The 25,794-nt window shown below is 29.1% G+C and overlaps 1 protein-coding gene across 1 annotated transcript; it reads left to right on the plus strand.

Moving 5' to 3' along the window:
• 140up (RPII140-upstream gene protein) lies at nucleotides 1-25,794 on the plus strand. Its single transcript, XM_016062626.3, has 7 exons — nucleotides 1-208; nucleotides 2,697-2,862; nucleotides 6,114-6,202; nucleotides 9,495-9,562; nucleotides 11,168-11,246; nucleotides 18,113-18,214; nucleotides 25,587-25,794. Exons 1-7 carry the CDS (start codon nucleotides 84-86, stop codon nucleotides 25,606-25,608), a joined length of 651 nt encoding a protein of 216 aa, XP_015918112.1. The 5' UTR covers nucleotides 1-83; the 3' UTR covers nucleotides 25,609-25,794.

Raw genomic sequence — 25,794 nt, forward strand, 5'->3', positions numbered from 1 at the left:
GGAGCAAGAATGATGATGAAAAAATAGTTACACAGAAGCGTACGATTTCTATATTCCATATCAACATCCGGATCCATTATAGCATGGTTCTTATTAAATTTGTAGAATGTTCCGATGGGAAATCAACATATATCGAACAAAGTGGAGTCAAATATGTGTTGTCCAACGAAACAGGAAAAGAGAGAGTGAAAAGAATGTTTTCAAAAAGGCAAGTATTATGTTTCGCTTTCCTTATTGGATATTATTATGCAAACATTTAATTTTTATGAACCCCTTTCTATTGTCACAAAATATATAATATTTTATTATCATGCTATTCTAATATTATTGTGCCGTTAGTTAGAAAAGGTCCTATTTGATCAAAATTCGTATGGACCAGCTGTATTGAACACAGAGATTCGAACCGTGCAGATCGCAGAGTTACCCTGCTGCAGAATTTTTTCCGGCTTTCTGCGACGAACTTCCCACTTTTAATTAAAACAGTTACTAATTTAAGATAATTAAAGCGTTGTGTTTACAGAAGAAATTACAGAATGAAAATTTTAAATTGTAAAAGTAATATTTTTGTAGGCGATTTTCTCTCATTTTGTAGGCGGAAAAAAGTGCAATTTCGAATTTTGTAAATCATTAAACATATTAAAATTCATAAATAAATTAAACGATAAATGGACAAAAATTCGTACATAAATTAAAAATCTTAAAATCCTTGCAAAATTTCCAAAATAAAGATCATTCAAATAAGACTCTAAAAAAGAGATACTCAAAAAAGTGTATGTGAAATAGGGTGTTCTTTAAAGAAAAAAAAACTGAATGAAAGATATCATTTCTAGACCAAACTAATCTTTTAGACTTTCATGACTTTATTTTATATTATTAATTAAAAAATCTAGCTGAAACCAGTTATTTATTATTTTTTGTTCCTCTAAAGAAATCTCAAATGAGAATAAAGAAAACATTGAGAAACTAAGAGGAAAGAATGATTATTTCTTTCCTCTTAGATGAGCAAGAAAGACTTCTTTGAAAAAGAATTCTGCAGAAAAAGAAGAAAAAAAAATTCAACAAATTATGCAGAAAGGAAGAAAAAAAACATTTCACTTCCCAAGTGTAAAATCTTTCTGCCAAAACTGAAACATTCTGTGATAATGTCGCTGCAATTCTGCCATGGGCAGGACTCAGTTACTTCTTCGAACTGCTTGCTTAGGGGTATGCTGAGGGTTTTAGCAACCCTGATCGAAACATTAAGTTATTTTATCAGGGTTGATATAAATCATGTTTTGTTTAAAAACTATATCTCAAACATTGGTTTTTTTCATTTCAATCAGATTTTTATTATTTTGTTTTAATCAAATTTTATATTTTTGTGTTTAATGGCGAAAACTCTTGATAAAATGTGTAAATAATACTCAATATTATTTAACATTATACTGCAATTGAGATTCTTAATACCTGTTATGATAAAGAGGTTAATATCATTATTTAATTCTTGCAAACTAAGTATTAATTGAATTAAGTGAGTTAACTTTCTTTATCGAATTCAAAAACTTAATGCATTGTAAAGTTTTCATCACAGAAAGGAAATGGGGGAAGAATTTCTCACCTTTTCCCAAATCAAACAATAAGGAATCATCTGGAAGATTTCTTAAAATTATAAAAGAGCCGAATAACCTTTAAAGATATTTATTTCCTTAATTATTATACCATGGCAATTACAAACATTTTTAATATTTTCTAATGCATTAAATCAGATTTGGCAATGTTTATGGCAGAATGGATTAATCCACGGTTTAAACCAAGTTTTATATATATATATATATAAGAGAATTTTATATATATATATATATATATATATATATATAAATTTTGAAAAAAGTTTATGTGAAAATTTTGATAATGGAATATTTTGTTAAAGATCTGTTTTAATGATAAAATATTTTGTGTAGAACTCAATTTTCTAAAGTTTAATAATGTTCTGTAAGTTTCATGAAAAATTTCTGCATCAGTAAGTTCACCAATCATTCCCTCGAGTTTTGGTGACTATTGATCAGTGCCTGCAAATTTTTTTCTTAATCTTCCTGCCAGTAATAATTGTCGATTATTAATTAATGGTATCGTTAGAGGACCCAAATTTCTCTTAAAATGACATGATTAATTAATAATACAAGTCTCTCTAGTTTCAAATTAGTCTTCGTTATTATATTTTATTTTTGTACTACAGTTGTGGTGAATTTAAATCTTTATTTAGTTATATTTTTCGAGCAAAATATATTATTTGATTAAGTAATAAACTTTTTTTTAATAAAAATGTGCAGTCTACCAATAACTAAAATCTTATTTCTGGGGAAACTAGGATTAGTTAGGCATTTTTTTTAAAAAATTAAATGGGACTTATGATGTAAACATGACCAACTTTATCATGAAGTAAGAATCAACTGTGTAGTGTATCTACCACTACAAAAATACAATTTCAATTCACTAGTATATAATAAGACATGTTAACTTGATTCCATGTCGGGTTACCCTTTCATAGCTGAAGGTTGACATTGTCGATAACACTAGGCCTATGCCTACAAACTGTAAATCGGGTGACATATTTTCATTTACTACTTCTATTTTAACACTTAAAAAATTAAATAATAATTTTGTCAATCATTTTTATTTTATGTGATTAGTGATCACTATTATTATCATTATTTTAGTGACATTGGCTTCTTGAGTCCTGAATTAAGATATGTAATAAAGAGTGGAACATTTTGCCTTGCTCTTGCAGGCATATATGGTGGCATGTCTAGTATGAAACAAGCCAAGGAAGACTTTATGCGTCGAAATGTAGCATCAACTTTTGAAAGCCAACATTTTGCCAGGGTAAGTTTGCAAGTCTGTGTATTAGATAGGTCGAAAAAATGAATTTTAGAATTTCAAAATACTTTAGTGCAGAAAAGCTATTGCAATAAGAATAAAAATGCAATAAAAGTTATAAAATTGGTTAATATTAATCGTTCCCACACCATATTCAAAATTAATAAAAAGTTTAAGAAAAAAACATGCCTTTTTAGAAATTTTTAGATAAGCTAAATTAGGGATGCCACAACCTTCTTGAGTGAAGGTGCGCAAGAGATTTGACCACTGAACGGCTACATGCCTATTTATTTAGACAGACGTGTTGACAGCAATTTTAGGTAGTAATTGTTATAGAAACATCCTCGTTCTGGGTACTAAATTCTTTTTATTAATTAAATGAGTAATATGTTAACATATAAATTAAATAAATTTTAATGATTAAAAACAAAGACAGGAAAAATGATTACTTTAAAAAAAAAAAAAAAAAAAAAAAAAAACATTTCATTATAAAAAACCCAGATAAATTAAAGTAAATAAAAATAATGGGAAATGGTCTGGTTTTCTTTTATTTCATTTTCTAATACAAAGGTCTGTTGTTACATAAATTCTAACAAAAACTTAAATGTTTATAGAATTAAATTTTTAAAAAAAAATTCTACTGAGTACAGTAAAATAATTGCAAGCTAATTACCATAATTTAAAGAAGTTTATAGGGTTTAAAATGCTTAATTAATACAGAACCCTTACAGTGCAGAATAAGATTTAACATCTAGTATGGAATATATTTCATTTCAAAACATTTATAGTAAAGTTTTACATGTCTTAAATATTTTCTAAAGGATAAATAAAAAATTGCAACAGAATTAAATTATATGAGTTGTAATATTGTGTTAAAATATCAGAAAACTTAAAATAGAAGTTTGTTGTAAGAGTTTGTTATATATAAAGAGTTTCTGTTCACAGGAGTCTGTCTAGGTTTTTCTGACAGGTACCTATTTTGTGAAAATTTAGACGTAATTTGTGAAAATTAATTATATTAAAAAATCAACACAAAAATATGGATTTATCGTTTCTTAAGGGATACAAAAATGAAATTTTAAGAAAAAGTATTTTGTGAAACTACCGTTTTTCCTAAAATTGAATTTGTGAAACTACCGTTTTTCCTAAAGTTGAATTTGTGAAGGTACCGCTAAACGGTATTTAATTCGGCCTGGACAGACCTCTGGTTCACGATACAAAAAATACTTTTCGCACCATCTTGTCCCTTTTTTTGGTAAGTTAAGAAAATATTCATTTACTTTTTTTATAAATGTCAAATACCGTAATTCATGTAAGTGTTAATTATTTAATTATTTTTTTTAAATCATTAAAGAAGTTCTGCTAAAACTTATGTAAGACAATATGATTTGATTTTAAAATTTTAAAGATTGATTTTTTTTAATTTAAGATCAAAGTTGTATGGCAAGAAGAAATTTAAAAGTAGTCCGTTTCTCATAATTTTTAATTTGCATAACATAATTAAAATAACTAATTTATTTTAAAGTTAACTAATATATTATAATTAATTATTACTGGATTAATTCACAATTGATAAATGATACAAATGTATTTGATTCTGCCAAATTAGGATAAGATACCAAATTGGAAGAGAATTTTTTTTTCTTCACTAAACTTATTATTTGAAAATTTAATTGATACTAAATACTTTATTTCGTGATATATTTATTTGAAGCCAGGTTTGTGATTTTTTTTAAAAAAAATCAAAAAAATCAGATTTTTTTTATTTAAATCTGATTTTTTTTTATTTTAATCAGATTTTTTTTTAAATTCAAATACACTGTAAGAACTTTAATTTATGATTAAAAAGAACTTTATAAATGTTTAATCAAAATTAAATTAACATTAAAACTATATTATAACAATATTTTAGGAGCTCTAACTTACTAAAATAATTTTTCGTTATAATACATAGCTTTGAATACATGGCAACCATTTTGGAACAAATGCATGATTGAAATTTAAAGACTAGATGAAATAGAGAATTTAAAGAATACTTCAGGGGTTTGTTTAGATTTTTCTGAGAGACATAGTGAAAATTTAGACATAATTTATGAAAATTAAAAATTATATTAAAAAATCAACACAAAAATATTGTAAAAATATGGATTTATCGTTTCGTACGAGACACAAAAATAAACTTTTAAGAAAAAGTATTTTGTAAAATTATTCTACAGTTTTTCCTGAAGTTGAATTTGTGAAGGTTCCGCTAAACGGTAGTAAGTTTGGCTTGGAAAGACCCCTATACTTTAACTATTAAAGCAAAGTTTCAATTAGCAAACCATAATTTTAATTTAAAATTGTGGTTTCTTTTTTTTCCTCTTGATTTTTAAAATGACAAAAAAAAATTTAACAGATTGTGTTCATAAATGTAGTCATTCATCAAAAAATAAATAAATATTTAATCTAGTATATATTTTTGTATTAAAATATTCATTTTTAATCCTGCATCAATAAAATATAATGTAGATTTTAATTCCATGCTTTTTCAATCAAACGGTAGAAGTTTAATTAACATTGTTTGTATTCTTTTTTTTTGAAAAAAATTCATGTTTATTAATTACGTTCTACAGCTATGCAAGTCTATGTTAAGACGGCATTAAATGTTTACTTTAATCTGTACTTTCAATCTCAAGAATCAATAGATTTTTAAAAATGTAATTTCAAATGTGTTGGAATTTAACACATACCAAGAAAAAAAGCAATTTCGTTAACTAAAATTAATTAATGCAGCAATTTATTTAAAATAAATTAAACTAAGAAAAGAAAATAATAAAAGTATCGATAATTTAAAACACTACTTTTTAACTTTTAAAATCAATATATATGAAAAAAAATCAGTTGATTTAAATCAGTTATTTTTTTAAAAAAATCATTTGAATCATGATTTAAATCAAGCTGATTTAAATCAGCAAACCCTGATTTGAAGTTCTAGATGTGCTTAAGTGCTAAGTACAAAATATCAAATACACCCTAGCAACAATTTTATCTTGGCCCCAGTTGGGTTCAAAATTGGTTCAATATGGATCAATATAAGAACGTGCACCGAGGTACCAATATTGGGATGTATAGATTTTTTAATAATGGTCATAGAATGGCCTACATTGTAGTATTTAGGCTGCATAAAGCTTATTCATGTTTATAAGATGAACATGCAAAATCTCTATATTAAATATCATTTCATAATATCTTTTATTATTTTTCACATTCTTTGGCAGAGAGCTCTTGTTGATACTATGTCTCTAGCTGGAGCAAAAGGTGCTTATAAATATGCTATGCAATATGGGATGTTTAGCTCTGTCTATTTGTAAGTAATAATCTTTGCATACCCTATTTTTTAACATGCTGTGTAGCATTTTTAAAAAGTGTTTATTTTCCAGCTTTGTATTTCAAAAGCCCTTAAAGGTGCTTTTTTATTGGGTGTTTTTAAAAAGGCCGGGATAGCCTGTTTGGTAGGGCGCTGTGCCCACGTCCGATAGTTCGTAGGTTCGAACCCCGCCGGCCAAAGACTCCCCGTGTAGTAGAGTGACTGGTGCACGTTAAATCTCTCGAGACGCAAAAGTCCTCCATGTTCCCATTACACATCAATACCTCTGGGGGTACTGGATCGAAGATCGATCGTTTTCTGATTCAGGTCAAAATTACGATCTGTGGATGTATGAATGGGTCCGCCCTATAAACGGGTGCGACGTATGGTGTGGCAGAAGTCAAATTCTTGGCCATAGATAGCGCCACTGGAAAACAAGAACAATCGCACCCGCTCTTCCTAAACAGGCATACGTCAACAATAAAAGTGCTTAATTTTCCCTTTTCAAAAATGAGATTTTTTTTCTTTTCTTTACCATGTCTATTTTTGCCGCATATAATGCAAAAGCCTGGTTATCACATTGTTTCAACATTTTCACAATTCATTCAAACCAGGGTTGGCAGGTTTTTGACATGTGGCAGTTTTTGACGGTTTAAATCATCCGTCACGTCAAAAACCTCACTGTCAAAAACCTATATTCATATGTGAAAGTTAATTAATACATAAAACTTGTATATTTTTTATAAAGGATAGTGTTTCTAAATATGTTTTAGAAAAAATAAATTTAAAATTTTGAAGAAACACTTATATTTTGAATAGTAACTAAAATCTTGTACTTTTGAAAACTCACATCTTTTGCAATATTATGTATTCATTTTCATGTGTTATTGAAAATCTGCAGTGATATTATTAAGAAATTTATTAATAACCAAATTTAGTGTATAGTATAGAATATACTAAAAATTAGACATTTTTAAAGATAAACATAAGCAGTTTTGTACATTAGACATCTTTTAAAGAAAAATCTTTTAAACAGGTTGGGCACATGCAACATTCACAATCAGGGAATTTGCTGAATACTATATAGTTTTGTTAAATATCTAAATATTCAGCTGTTGAATAATTGCTTCTTGCTTTCAACATATACATTATTTGTATTCTTAATACAAGTGGAGAGAAAAAAATTAAGAGATAAAAATTGTTTTAAATTGATAAGTGTAATAATTATAAATAAATATAATAAAGAATATGAATTATATTTATCATTATTCATAAATATAACTACTTTTAAATTCAAATTAATATACTGGATAATAAAGATATTCGGTATAACATTTAAAAAAAATTTTTATACACTTGTATCAAGTTTGTATTTATACAACATAACTTGTAAGTTCCTTATAAATATTAGTTATATGTTTCTTATATGGCAAAAATGCATAGTAATCAACTTCTAATTTTCTTAAATATCAAAAAAAAAAACATTTTTTTCAAAATATAAATATTTAAACAATTTTAGTGCAAAATTTTTCTGCACATGCATTTGAATATAAATTTCTGAGATTTTAAATCTGTTATTTTACCTTAATTTTAATTAAAAATATTTTAAAACCTGCTGATTACCTATAGTATAATTAAATTTCAATATAATGCATGGCAACTGTTGGTAGTTTTGAAGTTTATATATTTTCTTGGCAAACTTCAGTTTTTGACGGTTTAAACCAGTATTATACCCTTGTCATGTCAAAAACCACTTTTTGACGTCAAGAACCCAACCCTGATTCAAACACAGTTTGTCCGTAGCGTATGAAAGCGCCAATTATTTTACGTGTTAGATAAAATACATACGAGCCTGCATGTATGTATACCGAGCTGGGTTCAGTGAGATTCTTGTACTCTCATGTACAACTCTGCTGCGTTTCGCAAGATATTCTCAATGTCAGACATAAGGGCTAATAGAATTTTAAAAAAAGAGTTCTTTGTCCGAAACTGGTTATTTTATTATGATCGTGTAAATTGTTTTAAAACTATTTTGCATTCTGTTAATGTATATAGTGCTTAGAAAGTTAAAGTACTTAAAAGCTGCTAATTTTTTTTGGAAGTATTTGACTACGCACCCTGTTTAAAAAACATATTATATTCATTTGATTATGATGTTGCTTAAAGACACACTATTTTTTATTATGATGTTAATGTTTTCACAGAAATCATTTATGGCTAGCTTTATTGTCATTTAATTCAAAATCTGTGGTTGTTTATTTTACAAATACATACCTGCCAAGTCTCCTGTTTTTTTAATGAAGACTCCTGTATTTTACGATTATCTCTTGTTTATCCGTTTATACTCAAATTTCTTTGTAGTTGTTGAAGAAATTTTTAAAAAAAAAATTGACTATAAAATATCCGCTGATAAAATACTGCAAAAAAAGTATATACCACTGCTGCAGAAATACCTTTCTTATTCCTCAATAGATAGTAAGTACTATTTCCAGTACTGTAGTATGTTGAGTCCTGCGGTCATTACACCGGCGTTAGGGCGAAAACCCATCCAGGGGCTGCAGCACGGAGTAAGAATGTAGTATGTTGAGTGTTAATAGATTAAGTAAAAATATCCTCAGTGGTAAAGTGATCATAGGTTAGAGTCCCCTTGCCATCAAGCTAACTGTGGGAGTTTTTCGTGGTTTTCCTCTGTGGCGCAAATGCGGGTTAGTTCCATCAAAAAGCCCTCCACAAAGACAAACTTCTCCCAATACTTGATCCAGAAGTACCCTTGTCTTCTGAATTGGGTTCAAAATTACAAGGCTACAAAGTTGAACATTGGTAGTGATAAACCCCAAAAATTGGGTTGGTTGTTCAGCGACTGTTATAAAATAAAGTAGTTTAAGTAATTAAAAATAATAGTTTAAAAAATCTTTTTTTTGAGTGAGATTTATATTCATCTTTTTTACCTCGCTAAATGTAAGTGCTTATATTATTTTGAATTTCTCTTTTTGACTTACATAATTATGCATGATGTAAAACTAAAAAATGTCCCTAGTAAAATCTCCATTATTTTATTTCTTCAATGTTGGCAGGCATGCAAATAGTTGAAAATTAAAGTTTTAATAATATTAAAATTATTAATTGATTGAAAATTAATTAATAATATTATCTTTGTGCGTGAAAAAGTTTATGTAAACATTTTATCGCATCATGAATCCTTAGATGTATAGTTTTCCTTTGCTTTAAAAAACTCTTTAGAATATGTGTAATTTTGTGTTTGTGGTAGTAAATGTTTGTTTTTCATTTTTAGATTAACCACAATGACAGTTGAAAATTATAGAAATAAAATTTCCATCTGGGAGCATATGGGTACAGGTGGTAAGTATCATGCAGTTTTTAATTTCAGGCTCATTGAGAAAGATTTTATAACCTCATTAAAAATTATTTTATAAGTGTGCAGAAACATTGGTCGGGCAAATTTACTACCCTTTAGTGATACCCTCACAAATCCAACTTAAGGAAAAACTGTAGTTTAAAAAAGCATCTTCTAAGATTCCCTCCCCCCCACATCTTAAAATTTCTTGTTGTATTCCCTTAAAAATGATAAACCCTGGGTTAATTACGCATTTTAATTTGCAATGGAATTGTCCCGCGGATTGCTATTATGATAGGTTTTGGGAGGAAAAAGAGCACTACGAATACTTAGCATGTGTCTGGTCAAATACTGCAGTGTAGTAAGCCTAAACGGTCACTTGCGCCATGTTGTTATAGCTAGCTTTTTTTTTTCTCAGAGTTTTTTTAAATGCTGTCTCTCTTAATGTTGACAGGATGTTGAAATTTGAACTATTATTTTATACATAATTCTAATTTTATTTGAATAGACCTTTATTTTTTTTATCAAGCATTTTTTTCGTTGTGAAACTTTTCTGTATGACCCAGTCGAAAATGTTCTCGTAATGAAGATTACTTTTAGTGCTAGTACTATTATTTATTTATTAAATGTATGTTTTTATTAAATTCAAGTTGAAATTTGACTATGGACGATGAGTTTTATGGTTTTTTAAATTTGGATACAATTTTAAGCCCAAAATTTTACAGTAGCAAAATTGTTTTTGAATATATGAGGAAAAATATAAAGAAATTTGCAAGTCATAATATGATTAATAAATATATGATTTTTATTTGTAGAGACAATTTTTGAAAATGTTTTCTTATTTTACCATTTTTCTCTGTTGATTTTTTAATATAATTTTTGATTTTCATAAATTATGTCTATAAATTTTCTCAAAATTGGTACCTCTTAAAAAAAACCTAGACAAACCCCTACTTCAATTTTCGAAAGGAAAAAAATCCAAAAATTTGCCTACCTGGAGAAATTTTGCCTTTCCAATATAATATGTGTAGTTAATAAATGCATATTTGTCAAATGTACCAATAAATAACTTTTTATAATAATAAGCTGTGTAATTTACAAATGGGGTTCCATGTGCTCAATTTTTTTCACTTTTCATTTTTTTTACTTTTGTTAGACGTTTGGGATCCTGTATGATGTTACTTATGATTTTGTTGTTCAAATTTTATTTAATTTCACTTCTAATTTGACACTTCTCCCTTTTATCTTTGGCGATCTATACATTTGAAATGCTAATAAAATAAATGCAACCTATCTTGCAAAATGTGCATACATCTAAATCATGAAAAGTCTACTTATCTTACAAAATCTACTAATCTACTTATTCTAATAAAATCTACTATTCTAATAAGCATATAATACAAAATCTACTTATTCTAATAAGTAGATTTTGTTGGAGGAGGGCAATTTTGTCTCCTTAAATAGTTCTGATATTAAACCAAACTTATATTCAATCAAATAAGTATTTCCTTATTAATTAATTATTTTATAAACAAAAAAGGTACTTTTTAATGTTAATATTCATTATTTTTAAGAAATATTTTATTTATTTATTTTTGCATTTATTATAGCTCTTTTAGGTGGAATTTCTCGATGGAAATTTGGTGCAAAAGGCATGTTGGCTGCTACTGTTCTTGGTGGTGTTTTAGGGTAATTTTTCCCTTTGAACTTTTTTTAATTCTATTTTTTTATATACAGGGTATATCTGCACACTTAGAAAATCATGGATTTTGCTATTGAACAAAATTTGTCATGAAAGTCATTATTCCGAAAAATCTAATTATTATAATGGAATTTATCCCCCCCCCTCCCCAATTTTCCAGTGTTCTGATGTTCCAAATCTAAATTTGTAGCAAAATCCCCACATAGTCATATTCTTTTAAAATATAAAAGGTTTTTTATCCTGTTCTTTAAAAATTATAGTGTTCTTTTAAAAAATGAGAAGAAAAAAACATCATTTCTTGAGTGAATTATCTTTTAAAATTCTAGTTTAGCCTTCTTATATTACACTTGCTATAAAAAAGAAAAAAACAGCTTTAAATAACTACATCTATCTGACAGTATTTAGTTATTTGCTTTCGTATTTTTTCCCCCAGCTGTTTTATCATTTCAACTACTCTGTTTTTTAAGTTTAAAATCAATAAATATGAAGATGCAGAGTATAACAGTTTTGGTTATTCTTATCATTTCAAGTAATGTTATTGTAATGCTTTTTTAAATTTATTGTTATGTTTTTGTGGAGAAAATAGTAACTTTGGTAAGTCAGTAAAAATTCTTAGAATTAGTCATGAAATGTCATGATTTCGAAAATCTAAAATGTAACAGATACCCTGTATATAAAATGCTGGAATCAAATTTTTTTTTAAAATGCCTGTTTATGAAAATATAGTTTTATTATTGTGGCACTGTATACTTGAAAGCTTTATTCTTCCATATTTTTCAAAGTTTTAATTAAATAGTCAATTATTTAAATTAAAATTTATTTATTGTTTGATTCAGCAACCTTTAATCATATATTCACTATTTCCAGATGAAGCTCTCAATCTATTTTTATTACAGGTTTCTGTTTATTTCAGTTAAAATACATTTTATGTATTTTTCATATCCCTTGTAATTATTTTCATCTAATACAGTCATAATAACAGTTTGTGGAAATTTTCAAAATGCAAAATTAGATGAAAAGCTCCATAAAAAAATTATGCTATGTTATATTATTTTGTCTGTCCTAATTTTTTGAGTTTCAGCATATCTCTAACTGGCAAAGTTGACAAAAATTTTTGAAATTATAAAAATTGATTTTTTTATTTATTTAGTTTGTGATTTTTTTATTTAAATCATATACTTTGTTTTTTAATTGTTGTATTTACCAATCAAAATTTTGATTAAATGTTTTAATAATGATTTATATTATTTAAAAACATTACTATTATCAAGGTGATTGTATTCCGGATGTACCCCGGAATTTAGGGTATTTTGTATCATTCTTCCAGGTCTAAAAACTAGGAGCAGGTCGTGTGATTTTTCCACAAATGTAATTCCTCTGATCTCAAGACCTTTGATTCCACAAATCAAAACTTATAATCCGACAAAAGTTCCACCAATTTTCGCAATTTGAACCTTTCGTTGAATCGCGTTAGACGTTTTCATAAATGTTATTCTTCCACCAATTTGATTCTTTAATTGTCGATTTTAATATTTGAAATTACACCAAAATCTGCTAATTTTGCAGTTTATATTCACACGATTTTAATATCAAGCATTGATGTGCGAAGTTGAAAGTCACACATTTTGACTTGTGTGTTTTTAAAATCAGTATCGACATCCGTTTTCACGCGAGTTTAAAACTTCGATTTTCATATTTACATGCGATTTAAAAGCTACACATTGCAATTTGTATTCACGCATCGCGATATTTATTTGATTTAAAGATCCAGCTGTGCAATTTGTATTTTCACATTGTTATTACAATCCTGTATCATGAATCTTAATTGAAGTTTTTTCTTAAATTAGTTACTATAATGGTCTGATATTTCTCATTGGTAGGTAATTCGTGTTCATTGCCTAATATTATAAACAAAGTGTCAAATATTTTAAACAAAAAGGGCTGAATTAGTATATAATTATTACAAATAATCAATGAATTGACAAAGTAATTTTCAATTAATTATATACATAAATTTTATATTGAATAATATTTTATATTGAATATAATTATATATTGAATAATATTTTATTTTGAATATAATTCTATATTGAATAAATTATATATTGTATTTAAATTAACATAAGCTAAAGAGATATAAATATGTTTATTACACAGCAAGTTTATTTGACTTCCAGTAACTTAAAAGTTTTTAAATAATGTTTAATCCCTGACACAAAGTTTTAGTTTCTGTAAGTTTTATCTACAGTTTTTAAGATTAAGATTTAAAGATTGGGCAGCTCTGACGAGCAGAACACGTCGACCTGAGGTCTATTGTACCCGAACCCCGTGATTAGCATGAAAGCCCTGTAGCTGAAATTCAGCAGACACCTTACAGGAATGTCTTACAGTTCCACAAGATCCCAGGGGAAAGTGAAGTTTGATACCATCATTGGAGCAATAGATTCCTGCTCCTGATTTAGCACCAATCTTTGAACCATCAGTGTACCATATTAGACATTTGTCTTTAAGCCACCGAGGAGAATTAAACCATTCTTCTCTAGTAGGAAAATGGATCTTAAAGGGCTTGTGAAAAGCATATTTTAGTTACATATAGTCACTAGGCATGATAAAAGAGGGTATATCCACCACTTGTGAGACAAGATGTCCCCATGACAAGTGTTCGGAATACTCTTTCCATAGGCCAAGGTGCATAAGACACTTTATGCCTGTCTGAGCTTCAACTTCAATGGAAGAAGCCCAAGTAAGCTCTCTAGAGCAGCTGTAGGAGTGGTCCTAAGACAGCCTGGCAAGGCTACACAGACCATTCTTTGTAGTCTATTAAGATTAGACCTTGCGGATGTCAATCTAGTCCTGGACCACCAGACGATTGCGCCAGAAGTGATGAGAGGACTAATAACCATTGAGTATATCCAGTAAACTATTTTGGGGGATAATCCTCAAGTTCTACCAATAGCATTTCTGCAAGACCAGAAAATCTTTCTGGCCCTGCTGGAACAGTATTCAAGGTGATAACCCCAATTTAGTTTGGAGTCAAAATAAACCCCGAGAAACTTGTCTTTCTCCATGAGTTCCAATTTATAGTCCTGGTAGTACACATTACCTAGGTCAAGTTGCCTTTTTCGTGTGAAGGCTGCATAGCTTATCTTGGATGGGTTAACAGATAGGCCTGAGTCAGAGCACCATCTAGCTACTTCTAGAAGTGCATTATTCATGATATCAGAGATTGTTTTACCATGCTTGCCTCTGACAACAATAACACCGTCATCAGCGCACTCGATACAGAGAATGCCAGGATCAGTTAACCGAACTAACAAGGAGTCCATTACCATACACCATAGGATAGGGGACAAAACCCCTTCCTTGGGGCACCCTGCGGTTGCATGCACTTTCATGCTTGCGCCCAATAAAGAAGAACAAACATACCTAGAGGATAACAAATTAGCTATCCATCTGGTAATTGTATAGTTTATGCCTCTGTTCCTAAGTGCATTGATGATAGTCTCAAGAGGAACTTTATCAAATGTACCTTCAATATCAATGAATACCGTAAGAGCAATTTCCTGATCTGTGATTGATTTCTCAAGCAGATAGGAGAGCTCGTATAGTGCGGTGTCCGTTGACTTGCCAGGTTGATAAGCATGCTGTGTGGAGGACAGTGGCCTATCTATGAGTATAGTGTCTCTGAAGTATCTGTCAATTAGCTTTTCGATAGCTTTCAACAGACAGGAAATGAGGCTGATTGATCTGAAAGATTTAGCCTCAAAATGATTTTCCTTACCTGGTTTTGGTATGAAAACTAATGTAGATGTTCATTCTCCACAGGATGAGATCCAGGGAAGTGTGCTTCGAGTAGTTCTCAAGAGCCTCTTCACCTGACTCACTGTATCTTCCGTTTGTAAGACGGATGGCATTTAAACTGCAATTAAAATCTTTAGTAAGAATTTTTGCATTCTTTGCGGTGTCAAATATTTTACTTATTATACTTACGAACCCTTTCATTATTTCCTTGGATAAAGCCTTTAAGGGATCTGTAATTCCAAACTTACAAACTTAAGGAAAAATTCACACTCTTAAAAATTTATTTATAAATTACATACCTGCCAAGTCTAATGTTTTTTTAACAAAGCCTCCTGTATTTTATGACTATCTCCTTTTTACTTGTATATTCTCAAATTACTCCGTATATTTTGAAAACATTTTAAAAATTTCCAGCGGTAAAATATCCCCTTATGGCAAAAATACTTCTCTTATTCCTCAACAGATAGTGCCAGTACTACAGTATCTTGAGTGTTAATAAAGTACCCCTTGCCATCAGGCTAACTGTGGGATGTTTTTGTGGTTTTCCTCTCCATGTATCACAAATGCGGTTTCCATCAAAAAGTCCTCCACAAAGGTAAATTTCTCCCAATACTTGATTGATCCAGGAGTTCCCGTGTCTTCTGGATTATGTTCAAAATTACAGTGCTACGGAGTTTAACATTAGTGGCCGTAAGCCCAGAATTAAGTTGGCTGTTCAACAACAGTTATGAAATAATTTAAGTAATCATAAATAATGATTTAAAGAAATCTTTTTTAGATTAAGATTTATATACTTATTTTTTACTTCACACTAAATGTAAGTGTTTATATTATTTCCAACTTTTAATTTTTCTTTTTGACTTGCATGATGTTTCAAAACTTAATGCGTAACTTAAAAAATGTCGCTAGTAAAACCTCCGTTGGCAGGTATGAAATTATATTTAAAAAAAAAATCATGACAGCTGTGTAACTGGGTCATTGAAAAGCTACTTTTCTTGATATTAAAACCACTAATTCCTGCCTATTAAATGGAAACCTTGAACAATATTCATTAAATTCTGAAAAATCTTTCCTAATTGATAGATAATGGATATATTAAATATTAAACATAATAGAGCAATCTTTTATTTATTAATTTAGGTCTGTTAGGGTGTTGAACATGTTCTCATTAAAAAAAAATTATCATGCGCATTAGATGAATGTGTTTATTATAATGTACCAATTTATTATAATGTACTTTTTATTTATAAAATTATAATGTACTTTTATAGTGATGAAAATACCTATTAAATTAAATTATCAGATTTCAACGCATACACTTTTTTCTATTCTTTCTGCTATTTTCAAATTCTACTTTTTTATTTTACCCTTGATTTTTTTTATTTCCTGTAAATTTTGTATCATATACTCGTATCTGCCAACTCCACTGGATTTTCCAGAAGACTACTGGATTTTTTCAGTTTCTACTGGTTTAATTAAAATTCTTATGGTTTTTTATACATTTTTCGAAAATTCCCTAAAAGTGAGTAAGTTTTCTTTAAAAAAAAAGTCCCTATTAAAACAGAATTTGTGTACAGATTATTGCTAGAATATTTCAATAAGTATTACTCTGATACATAATGAAGTAAACCTCATTTATAGAAATCAGTTCAAAACTTTTTCTTTTGTTCTAAGAATATTCAGTTTATTTTTATTCAGAAACTCTCTTTTTAAATTAATTAAAAAAATCTTCTGACTATTTTTGATAAATTAAATGCCTTTTAATGTATGAAATTATGAGTAAACATTACACAAAACATTTCAAGAATGTTTAATGTAAATTTTAACTGGAAAATATTGCTGTCTTTCTATTTTGATGACTATAAAAATCCCTAATATTCCCTGTGTGTTAAATATTTAATACATTATGCAACAGTTATCATGAAATTTATACGAATTCGTGAAATCTACTGGATTTTTCTCCCTATCCATGTTAGCAGCTATGTATACTTTACAAAATGTATAAAATGTTACGTTTCTCTATTTAGTATTCTTCTGTTATTTTCAAATTTTATCTTTTTTTACCCTTGATTTTAATATTTCCTGTAAATTTTGTATCATGTACTTTAAAGAATGTATAAAATTTTACGTCATTTATCAGATTTCAGCACTAGCTCTGAGTTTCTCTCTGTACTATTCTTTCTGTTATTTTCAAATTTCACTCTTGATTTTATATTTTCTGTAAATTTTATATCATATACTTTAGAGAATGTTTAAAATATCATGACATTTATTAGATTTCAACACATGTACTGAGTTTTTTTTCTTTACTATTATTTTAGCTATTTTCAAATTTTTCCTTTTTTTTAACCCCAGATTTTTATATTTTCTGTAAATTTTGTGTCATATACTTTAAAGAGTGTATAAAAGCTAATCAGATAAAGCTAAACCATGGATTGGTTTGAGACTGAAGTTAGGTGCTGGTAAATGAAATCAATGTGAATTAAAGGATCCGTTCACTGATTAACTTTCATAATGTTATGTTGTACCAATCAAATTTTAGTCAGTTGTCCTATCTGAGTCTTTCATGTTAAGATCAATAGTTTTATTTTTATGTGGTTGTTAGAGATGGAAATCTATATAAAGCAGCTAGGGTTATCATGATTTAAACTATAATTAAAATTATGATATAATTAAATTTTTTTTAAAAAATCTTTGATTATATCAAATGTGATTTCTTTGAGAAATCCATTAGTTTAAAATAACTGAATTTTTTTCACTAAATTACAAAACATATTTTATGCAATAGTTAATAAATACATTCTTTTGGTTGTGATTTTTTTAAAAGCATAATTTAAAAACTAACAACTCAAATTCAAGTGTTTACTGTACCCGACTCTATCAATGTATTCAAAATTATCAATCTTTAAAACTATGCACACAAAGCTTTTTTTTAAAAATTAACTTTAATAAAATGAGAGAAAAAAATATCTTATAATGTCTAACATAAAATGAATTAAAAGAATTGATATACAATTAATGAAAAAAAGTAATTCATTCTCAATGTCTGTAGATCTGTTGCTGGTGGTTTAATCCTCTTGAATGCATGGTTAACTGGGACAGATTATGAAGATTTTCGATACTGGCATCATGAACAGTATTACACAGAAGTTCTGTAAGTTTCACAATTTATGTTTATTTTTACTACATTTTATGTATATTTAACTAGTTTTTTTAGAGGGACTTTTTTTAGGATTTTAGTGTTTTTAACATATTTATGTGCTTTGCTTTGAAAGTCAATAACTATTGCTAAAAACAGTATTATTATGAAAGGGAAAAATGTTTTTGAAAAGAATGTTAGTATTACAAGTTTTTGCAAGAAGAAAATGAAAGAAAGTGTTACAGTCTCATAGATAATAGGTAACTGTGAATGTCACAAATAATAGTGAATGTCACAAATAATAGTGAATGTTGATTTTAATAGTAAGTTGTCAAAAAGGGAAGTAAGAGAGCATGATAGATTTGTGGTTAAAAAAAAAAGGGTGCATTAATTTGAAATGTTTGGCAGGATTTGGAAAAAATGCTTTCTTTTTTGTTAGGCAGAATATAATATAATCAGTGTCTTTATAGAAATAAGGGGGGGGAGAGGACTATAAGAAGAAAACAAAGTTTGTTTTTCCCTTTTTTGTATTGATAACAGAAATAAATAAACATCTCTTCCATTGAAACTTTTTTGAATAATATTTCTCTCTTAAGCTGCATAAAATGTATCCCCCCCCCCCAAAACAATTTTTCGCAAAAAGCCTAGTAATTTTTAACTTGTTAAAAATATACAATTTTTGTGTCTTAATTTCAGGGTGACTAAAGTCATAAGGTCATTTTGAGGATGACTTGAAACTGTGTATTTGTTAAATCAAACTGTTACTAATATTTAATTTTAAATGTTTGTTCATCACCATTTAAAGTCTCATAATTCATTCCGTTTTTAAGATGATGCTAATAAATTTTTAAAAGTTTTCAGAAGATGTAGTAGATTGCATAATTCTATTGACTCAAATAATATCTATAATTATTTTTACTTAGAGTTGATAATAGTTCTGCATAATTAAAACAATTCTCACCCTCAGCATGCTTTAGAAATTTCTGTTATGCTTTCTCGTTAATGAATTTTTGGCATGGATTCCTATATGAAATGGAAAGGGGATTTTACCTTTTCTCTAAAAATTAAGTGGCTGGGTTAATCAATTCAATGTCATTGCCCCATAAAATGCGTTGACAAATTTGGAATAGCTAGGAAAGTGGATCTCAAAGAAAAAAATTTGTTAAATAGAAAATTCACTTTGCTATTTGGAAGTTATTTTACAAAGAAATTTTGAAAATGTACTTGGTTCCTCGAAAAAATCGCAAAATAGAATCTCGTTAAATAGAAGTCCGACTGTATTTTTCTTTGTTTTAAAAGAGTAATATTGTAAGAAAAAAGCCAAAAGAGAAAATATAGTTTGCTAACATCACTGAAAAATTTAAAATAAACATCATTTCACCTTATTTCCCTCTTATAATCTTAACCTCATATGTTCATAAAGAATGTGTAGATACATACTAGACATCTTCCTCCTCACAGAAAAATGATCCTGCTTTTTATAAAAAATGAGGAGCAGCACACTTCTGAACAAAAAACGTTTTGCTTATCTATTATATTACTTCCCTTTTTAAAGTTTACTGTTAAAATTAATATTCAGTGTTATCAATGACGTCAAAAGCTGTTGCGCATCATTTATTCTTGCAAAAACTCCCAGTGCAGTCTACAATGTGTAGGCAGAAGTAGCCTGATCTTCTCGAAATAAAATGGAATACGTGTAGGTCTTTCCTATTTTTATTGTTATTTTACCGTTAAATGTGTGCACTTCCTTATACATGGTGCATAAAATTTTAAAAAAGTGCTTTAAGGTGTAGCATATGAGATCCGTAGGGTATGAAAGTGCTAATCATGTTACATGTTTGAGGAAGCACTGCATATACATAATACAAATGTGCATACACTGAGTTGGATTCGCTGTGGTTCTTGCACTCTCATGTCCAACTCTGCTGCATTTTCAGGATATTCTCAATTTCTGACTTCATTTTCCAACCTCTGAAATCGAACCGAAAAATCTTTCGATCTTTTTGTGCTGGCTAATATAATCAAGAAAAAAGTTTGCTGTCAGAAACTAATTATTTTATTATAATCATGTAAAATTTTAAAAAATTATTTTGCGTTTCGTTAATGTATATGATGATTAAAAATATTTTAGTGCTTAAAAAGTACTTAAAGGGTGCTTATTTTTTGTTGAAAGGTTTTTGCTATGCAACCTGTTATAACATCCGACCCAATAACAAATTGTTTTCTAAATTGTCCTAATATCAGATTATTACTGTATAGATTTCATTACAGCATTCGACATTTTCTTAATAGCTTAGCATTGTTCTCATTAAAACTATACTCAAACTATCTTGTATTTGGCAACCTGAGCTGGAAAGCATGTGACCAATTGTTTTTAAATCTTCTTCTTTGTCAGCTCAACAGCCCCTTGCAGGCCTTGGCTGCCTTAACAGCTGACAAATGCCAGTGCCTCCTATCCAAATTCTAATCTTTAGGGTTTTCAGGTAATTTTCGATCTTGTTGAGCCATCGTAGGGGGTCTGCCTCTCTGGGACATGACCCCTTCGGGATTCTTAAAGGTGACGATGCTCATGACGCTATTGAGGGCTTCTCCGTAGATGGCCAAGCTACCTTAGTTTATTACTGCAGATTATTTGTGTAATTTGGGGCTTCTTATAGAGTCGGTACTGCTCGAAGTTATATCTTGTTCACCAGCATCCACTTTCTTGATTTGCTCCACAGGATCTTTCTTTTGAAGGTGTCAGCTGTATATCTGTATTTAGGGTTCAATTTTCTCTTCCTTAAAGCAGCACAGGAAGTATGAATGTTTTACAGAGTTTTAACTTTGTTTTCCGACTGAGAAGATTCGATCTTAGCTGTCTCCTCAACCCAAAGAAACACTTACTAGCCATTTGGACTCTATTGTTGATTTCTTCTCTAACTATGTTTTGATCATTAACAACAGTGGAGGTATTTGAATTCGTTAACCCTTACTAAAATATAACCATGAATACATAAAGGGCACTGTAATATACGGTTGAGGACAAAAATTTCGTGAATATTGTCTTTTCCTCATTAATAGAAAGGGCCATATTTGTGGTAGCAGCTTCGATAACTTGAAAAGCCTCTTTGACATCCCTTTCTGACCTTTCAATTATATCATTGTCATCCACGTAGGACAAAACTTGAAGAGACCTATTCCAGAGAGAGATTGTTTTTAATTACATTTATTTTCAGTTATTAATTAAATATGGAGCTATGTCTTTAAAATATAATTATAAATTTTGTGTTAAGGCTTGCTGATATGAAATTTCTACAAAATAGTATTGTTATGAGTTTGGTATTCACAGAAGGGTTTTGCACAGGTCGGAGAAAAAAAATTTTTTACTGTGAATATTTTTCAATACTGTGAATATTGCTGAGAAGATTTTCTAAAACCTGTCTTAAAAAAAAAAAGCGTAATTACTGTGGGGAGAGTTGTTATAGACAATGTCAATCTTCATCTATGAAAAGGTATCCCGACATAGAATCGAGTTAACATGTCTTATATAATAGTGATTTGGAATTATATTTTTGTAGTGGAAGGTACACTACAGTACTCTACCACCAGAATTTTATCTGTGATAGATATTCAATGAATGGATTCCAATAGTTGATTCGGTGCTGTTTTTTTTTAGAAGCCGTGACAGCTGTATTTAGGCCTTGTTCCCTCCTGCGTTGTGTGATCGAGACTGAGTAACAACAGTTCGAGGAGGTGGACAATGTCGCAGTCACAAGTAGCAAGTCAACTGTTCAATGTTAACCATCTATCGAAGTAGGCGTGTACAAATGGGAACTTCGGTCTAGGTAGGCGTGTTCACATCACGTCCAAGTCACCAATGTATTGACTATGAAATGGTACCCCCAAAGTAGAATCGAGTTAGCATATCTTATATACTAGTGATTTGAAATTTTATTTTTGTTGTGGTAGGCACACTACAATTACCAGATATTATGTATTGCATAAGATACAGTAGTCCAATATCAGGAAATAGAGCCAGAGTTGCTCACTTAATACCCAGGAACAGAGTAACAAACCATGGGGGAAGGATTGCCGTGATGGACCGAATTCAAAAAGGCTGTATTGAAGGGAAATTGATGTACTATGCGCAAAAATAAAGAGAAAAATGCCCCCCTGAATAACTTTTGATCCTAATGTTTGGATCTTTAGGTTCTAGGACTCTATCTTACTGGTTCGAAAGGGTGACCTCAAATATGCTAATTAATTGGTGCAGACAATATTTTAAGTTACGAAATCATACATAAAAACATACTTTCTCTGAATTTACATATCTTTTTTTCAACAGATTTGGTTTTTTGGTCCCTAAAATATAGGAGGTAACCGCAATCTGGGAAATATGGTTCCCGTACCTTGGTCAGAAGAGCAAGCCAAAGTTAGGACCCCCTAATGTTAATTTTTTTTTTAAATTTCTCCATTATCTTGAGAGCTTTTTAAGTGAATTAATCTTTCTGCACAATTATAAAATTCGTTTATCCAAAGATAAATGCATGCAAAAAGTAAATTCTAGTAAATATTTTTTATTATATTTAGTAATAGTCTAAGAAAAATTGAAATATAAGGTATACAATTTTTTACATTATTTTAAATTAGGTAATTTTACATGGCAATATACAAAATCAAAGCGAAATCGGTTGAATAATTCCTGAGAAATCGAATTTTAAAAACTCTTATTTTTCAAATTAGATTTCTCAGGAACCGTTAACTAATTTCTCTCAAATTTTGTATTTTACCATGTAAAAATAGATACTTTAAACTTATGTTAAAATTTATGTACCTTACAATTCAAAGGATTTTACGTCTGTTATTAAATAAAATTATAAAAAATAGTAAATATTTACTAAATTTTTTATTTTTTGTATGGAATTATCTTCGGATAAGCAAATTTTATAATTATGTGCTAAGATTTTTCAATTCACTTAAAAGGCGAAGTACGCAAAAAATAAAATTAACATTAAGAGATCCCAATTTAGATCCCAATATTTCCCAATTGCAAAAGTCTTAGTATAGTGTCACTTCGTGACGGGATTTTAGGGCAAATTTTTCAAAAAATCTGCTATAAAAAAATAACAGAAAATTACTTTTTATTTACTTGTTGCAATTGTATGTATGAATTTCAATGAAAAAGGATGAAAACGAAATTTTCAAATTTGATATCTCAAAACTAATTCAAAATTTTAAAAATGTTGCTTATTTATAGGCATACGAGTATCTAGAGAGGTAAGCCAAAAATTAACTATGTCTTTCGCAATATGTCAAAACAGGCAACATAGTGTTACTACTAGACTTTATGTAATGGCTCCAGTGGTTCTCCACTTGTGCACTTGGGACACACATCATCATAGTTGGCCAGACAGCCCGATATGGGCCAATGCCTTCCTCTGAAGATTTCTCCATAATGACTTCAAATTTATCTTTGATCTCCAATTCTTTTCTTTCATTGCAAGAAGAGAGGCCTGGTTGGCAGGGCACGGGTCCATGTCCAAGAGGTCGGGGGTTCGATCCCGCCGGCTGAAGACTCCTCGTTTAGTAAATGGTGACTGATACCGCTTAAATCTGTTGAGTCACAAAGTCCTCCATGTTCCCATAACAAATCATACCTCTTGGGGTACTGATCCAGGAGTTTCCTTGTCTTCTGGATTGGTTCAAAATGACAAGGCTACAGAGTTGTACATTAGTAGTTGTAAACCCAAAATTGGGTCAACTGTTCGAGGCCGGCTATAATCTAAAATAAAATATTTCGTTATTAGATTTGGAATTTTGTTTAATAAGGTCTCACAATAAGCAAGTTAAACTGTAAAGAACAATTTAAATATTTTATAAGAATATATTTTAAAATTTGCACTGACAGAATAAATGCCAGAAAAATCTGGAGAAAAAAAATATTAGGTAAAACCTCTCTCCGCAATCAAATCTGGAAATTTTTGGAGGAGTAGCAACATAATGATCAGACACAGACAGTGTGTTTCACTCACTTCTCAGGCATCAAAACTGTTTTACACAGTCAAACCCTGCTATAGCGAATGATATGTTCGCGCCCGTGCCTTGGCACCCAGGTATGTTATTTTTTCTGGATATAGTGAACCAAAAGAGAAGAGGAAGTTGGATTTTATGAACTTTTGTATGTCTTCGACAGATTTATTTTCTTCATTTATAATATATATTCCTAATAATTTTGTAACTTCTACTTCCAAATATATAGTATATACCGATTTTTTAAACCATCAATAGCAGGGAATGTTGCAATAAGCATTTTTTCTTGTTTACTTCATTATTGAATTGTTCAGCATACTAAGAAGCCGCAATCTTCCAATGTTTGGACAAATGTTTGAAGACAAAGCCAGTGAATTTGCTAAGCGATTTATTGAGACTACTTTTATGTGCTCAGGTGGCTAAATTTAAAAAATGAAATAACATAAATAGAGGAAAAATTATCGTATCTGATGTTGAGGATTGCTCATCAGCTAAAGATTACTAACTATTTTTTTTTTGTACTCAGGACGAAAAGTAATAATAAAAAATTAAAAAAAGTTAACGCATTTTTGGTGCTACATATATTTTTATTTCAATTTGTTTGCGGAACAGATATGGTGAAGTCCCGGTTATAGTGAACCAAAATTTTGGTCCTTTGAAGGTTCACTATTGTGGGGTTTGACTGTATAACCAATCTTATCCAGTAATAGTATTATTTATAATAAATAATTCTAAATTTATAATTTTTATTTAGCAGCACAGTTGCTTATAAATGTTTTAGAAAATAAGTTAATCAATAAAGAAAGAGCCATTTTATATAAATAATCTGGCTAGAAAATAAATCACACTGGAGCTAGAAAAATAAAAAGTGTATATCACATTTTTTCACTTTTATGTGTGCTTAATAAATGTGATAACTTAAATTTATTTAAAAAGAGTTAAAAACATTTTACCGTGAGTTAAAGCAGTGTTTCATTAAATTTTACTTTTGGTTAAACATTTAAAAAAAAAATGACTAAAAAATTAAGTTATTGGTCGAATAAACAATGCAATTTTTCTTTGCGTATTCATTAAAATAATTCCAGATAAGTTTATTTTTACTGATTTCGTAACATAAAGCACATTTAAAGTAGCCCTCCAACTCATTGCAATTCCCTTTTAATTTGTTTTCATTAGTTCAAAAGTTTTCCTGGGTGGTTTTTTTTAACCTTACCTTCTATACATTATAAAAATGCTACTCATCGTGAATTTTTTTTTTTTTTTTTAAATTTACCTTTAGAAAATAGAACTATAAACTATGTACTGTTGTGATTATTATTATCTTTTTTTAAAAAAAAAAATCATGTAATCTGAATATTTTTTCTATTTTTCATTTCAGGAACAGAAAAGCAGATGAATGAAAGATGGTATTTTAGAAAAAAGGAAAATTTATTCTGTGAATAAAAAATAGTTCTGATAGAACAAAAATTTAAGATCACCATTTTCATAAACTTTGTTACTGCCGCATTGTTTGGTGAACTGCAGTTTTTTGTTTCCTCATTTAGTATAATGCTTTTATTATTTATTAAATTATAATAATAATTTGA

This window comes from Parasteatoda tepidariorum, chromosome 3 (genome assembly GCF_982258835.1).
Source record: "Parasteatoda tepidariorum strain Cologne lab strain chromosome 3, Ptep-v5.0, whole genome shotgun sequence".
Lineage (NCBI taxonomy): Eukaryota > Metazoa > Arthropoda > Arachnida > Araneae > Theridiidae > Parasteatoda > Parasteatoda tepidariorum.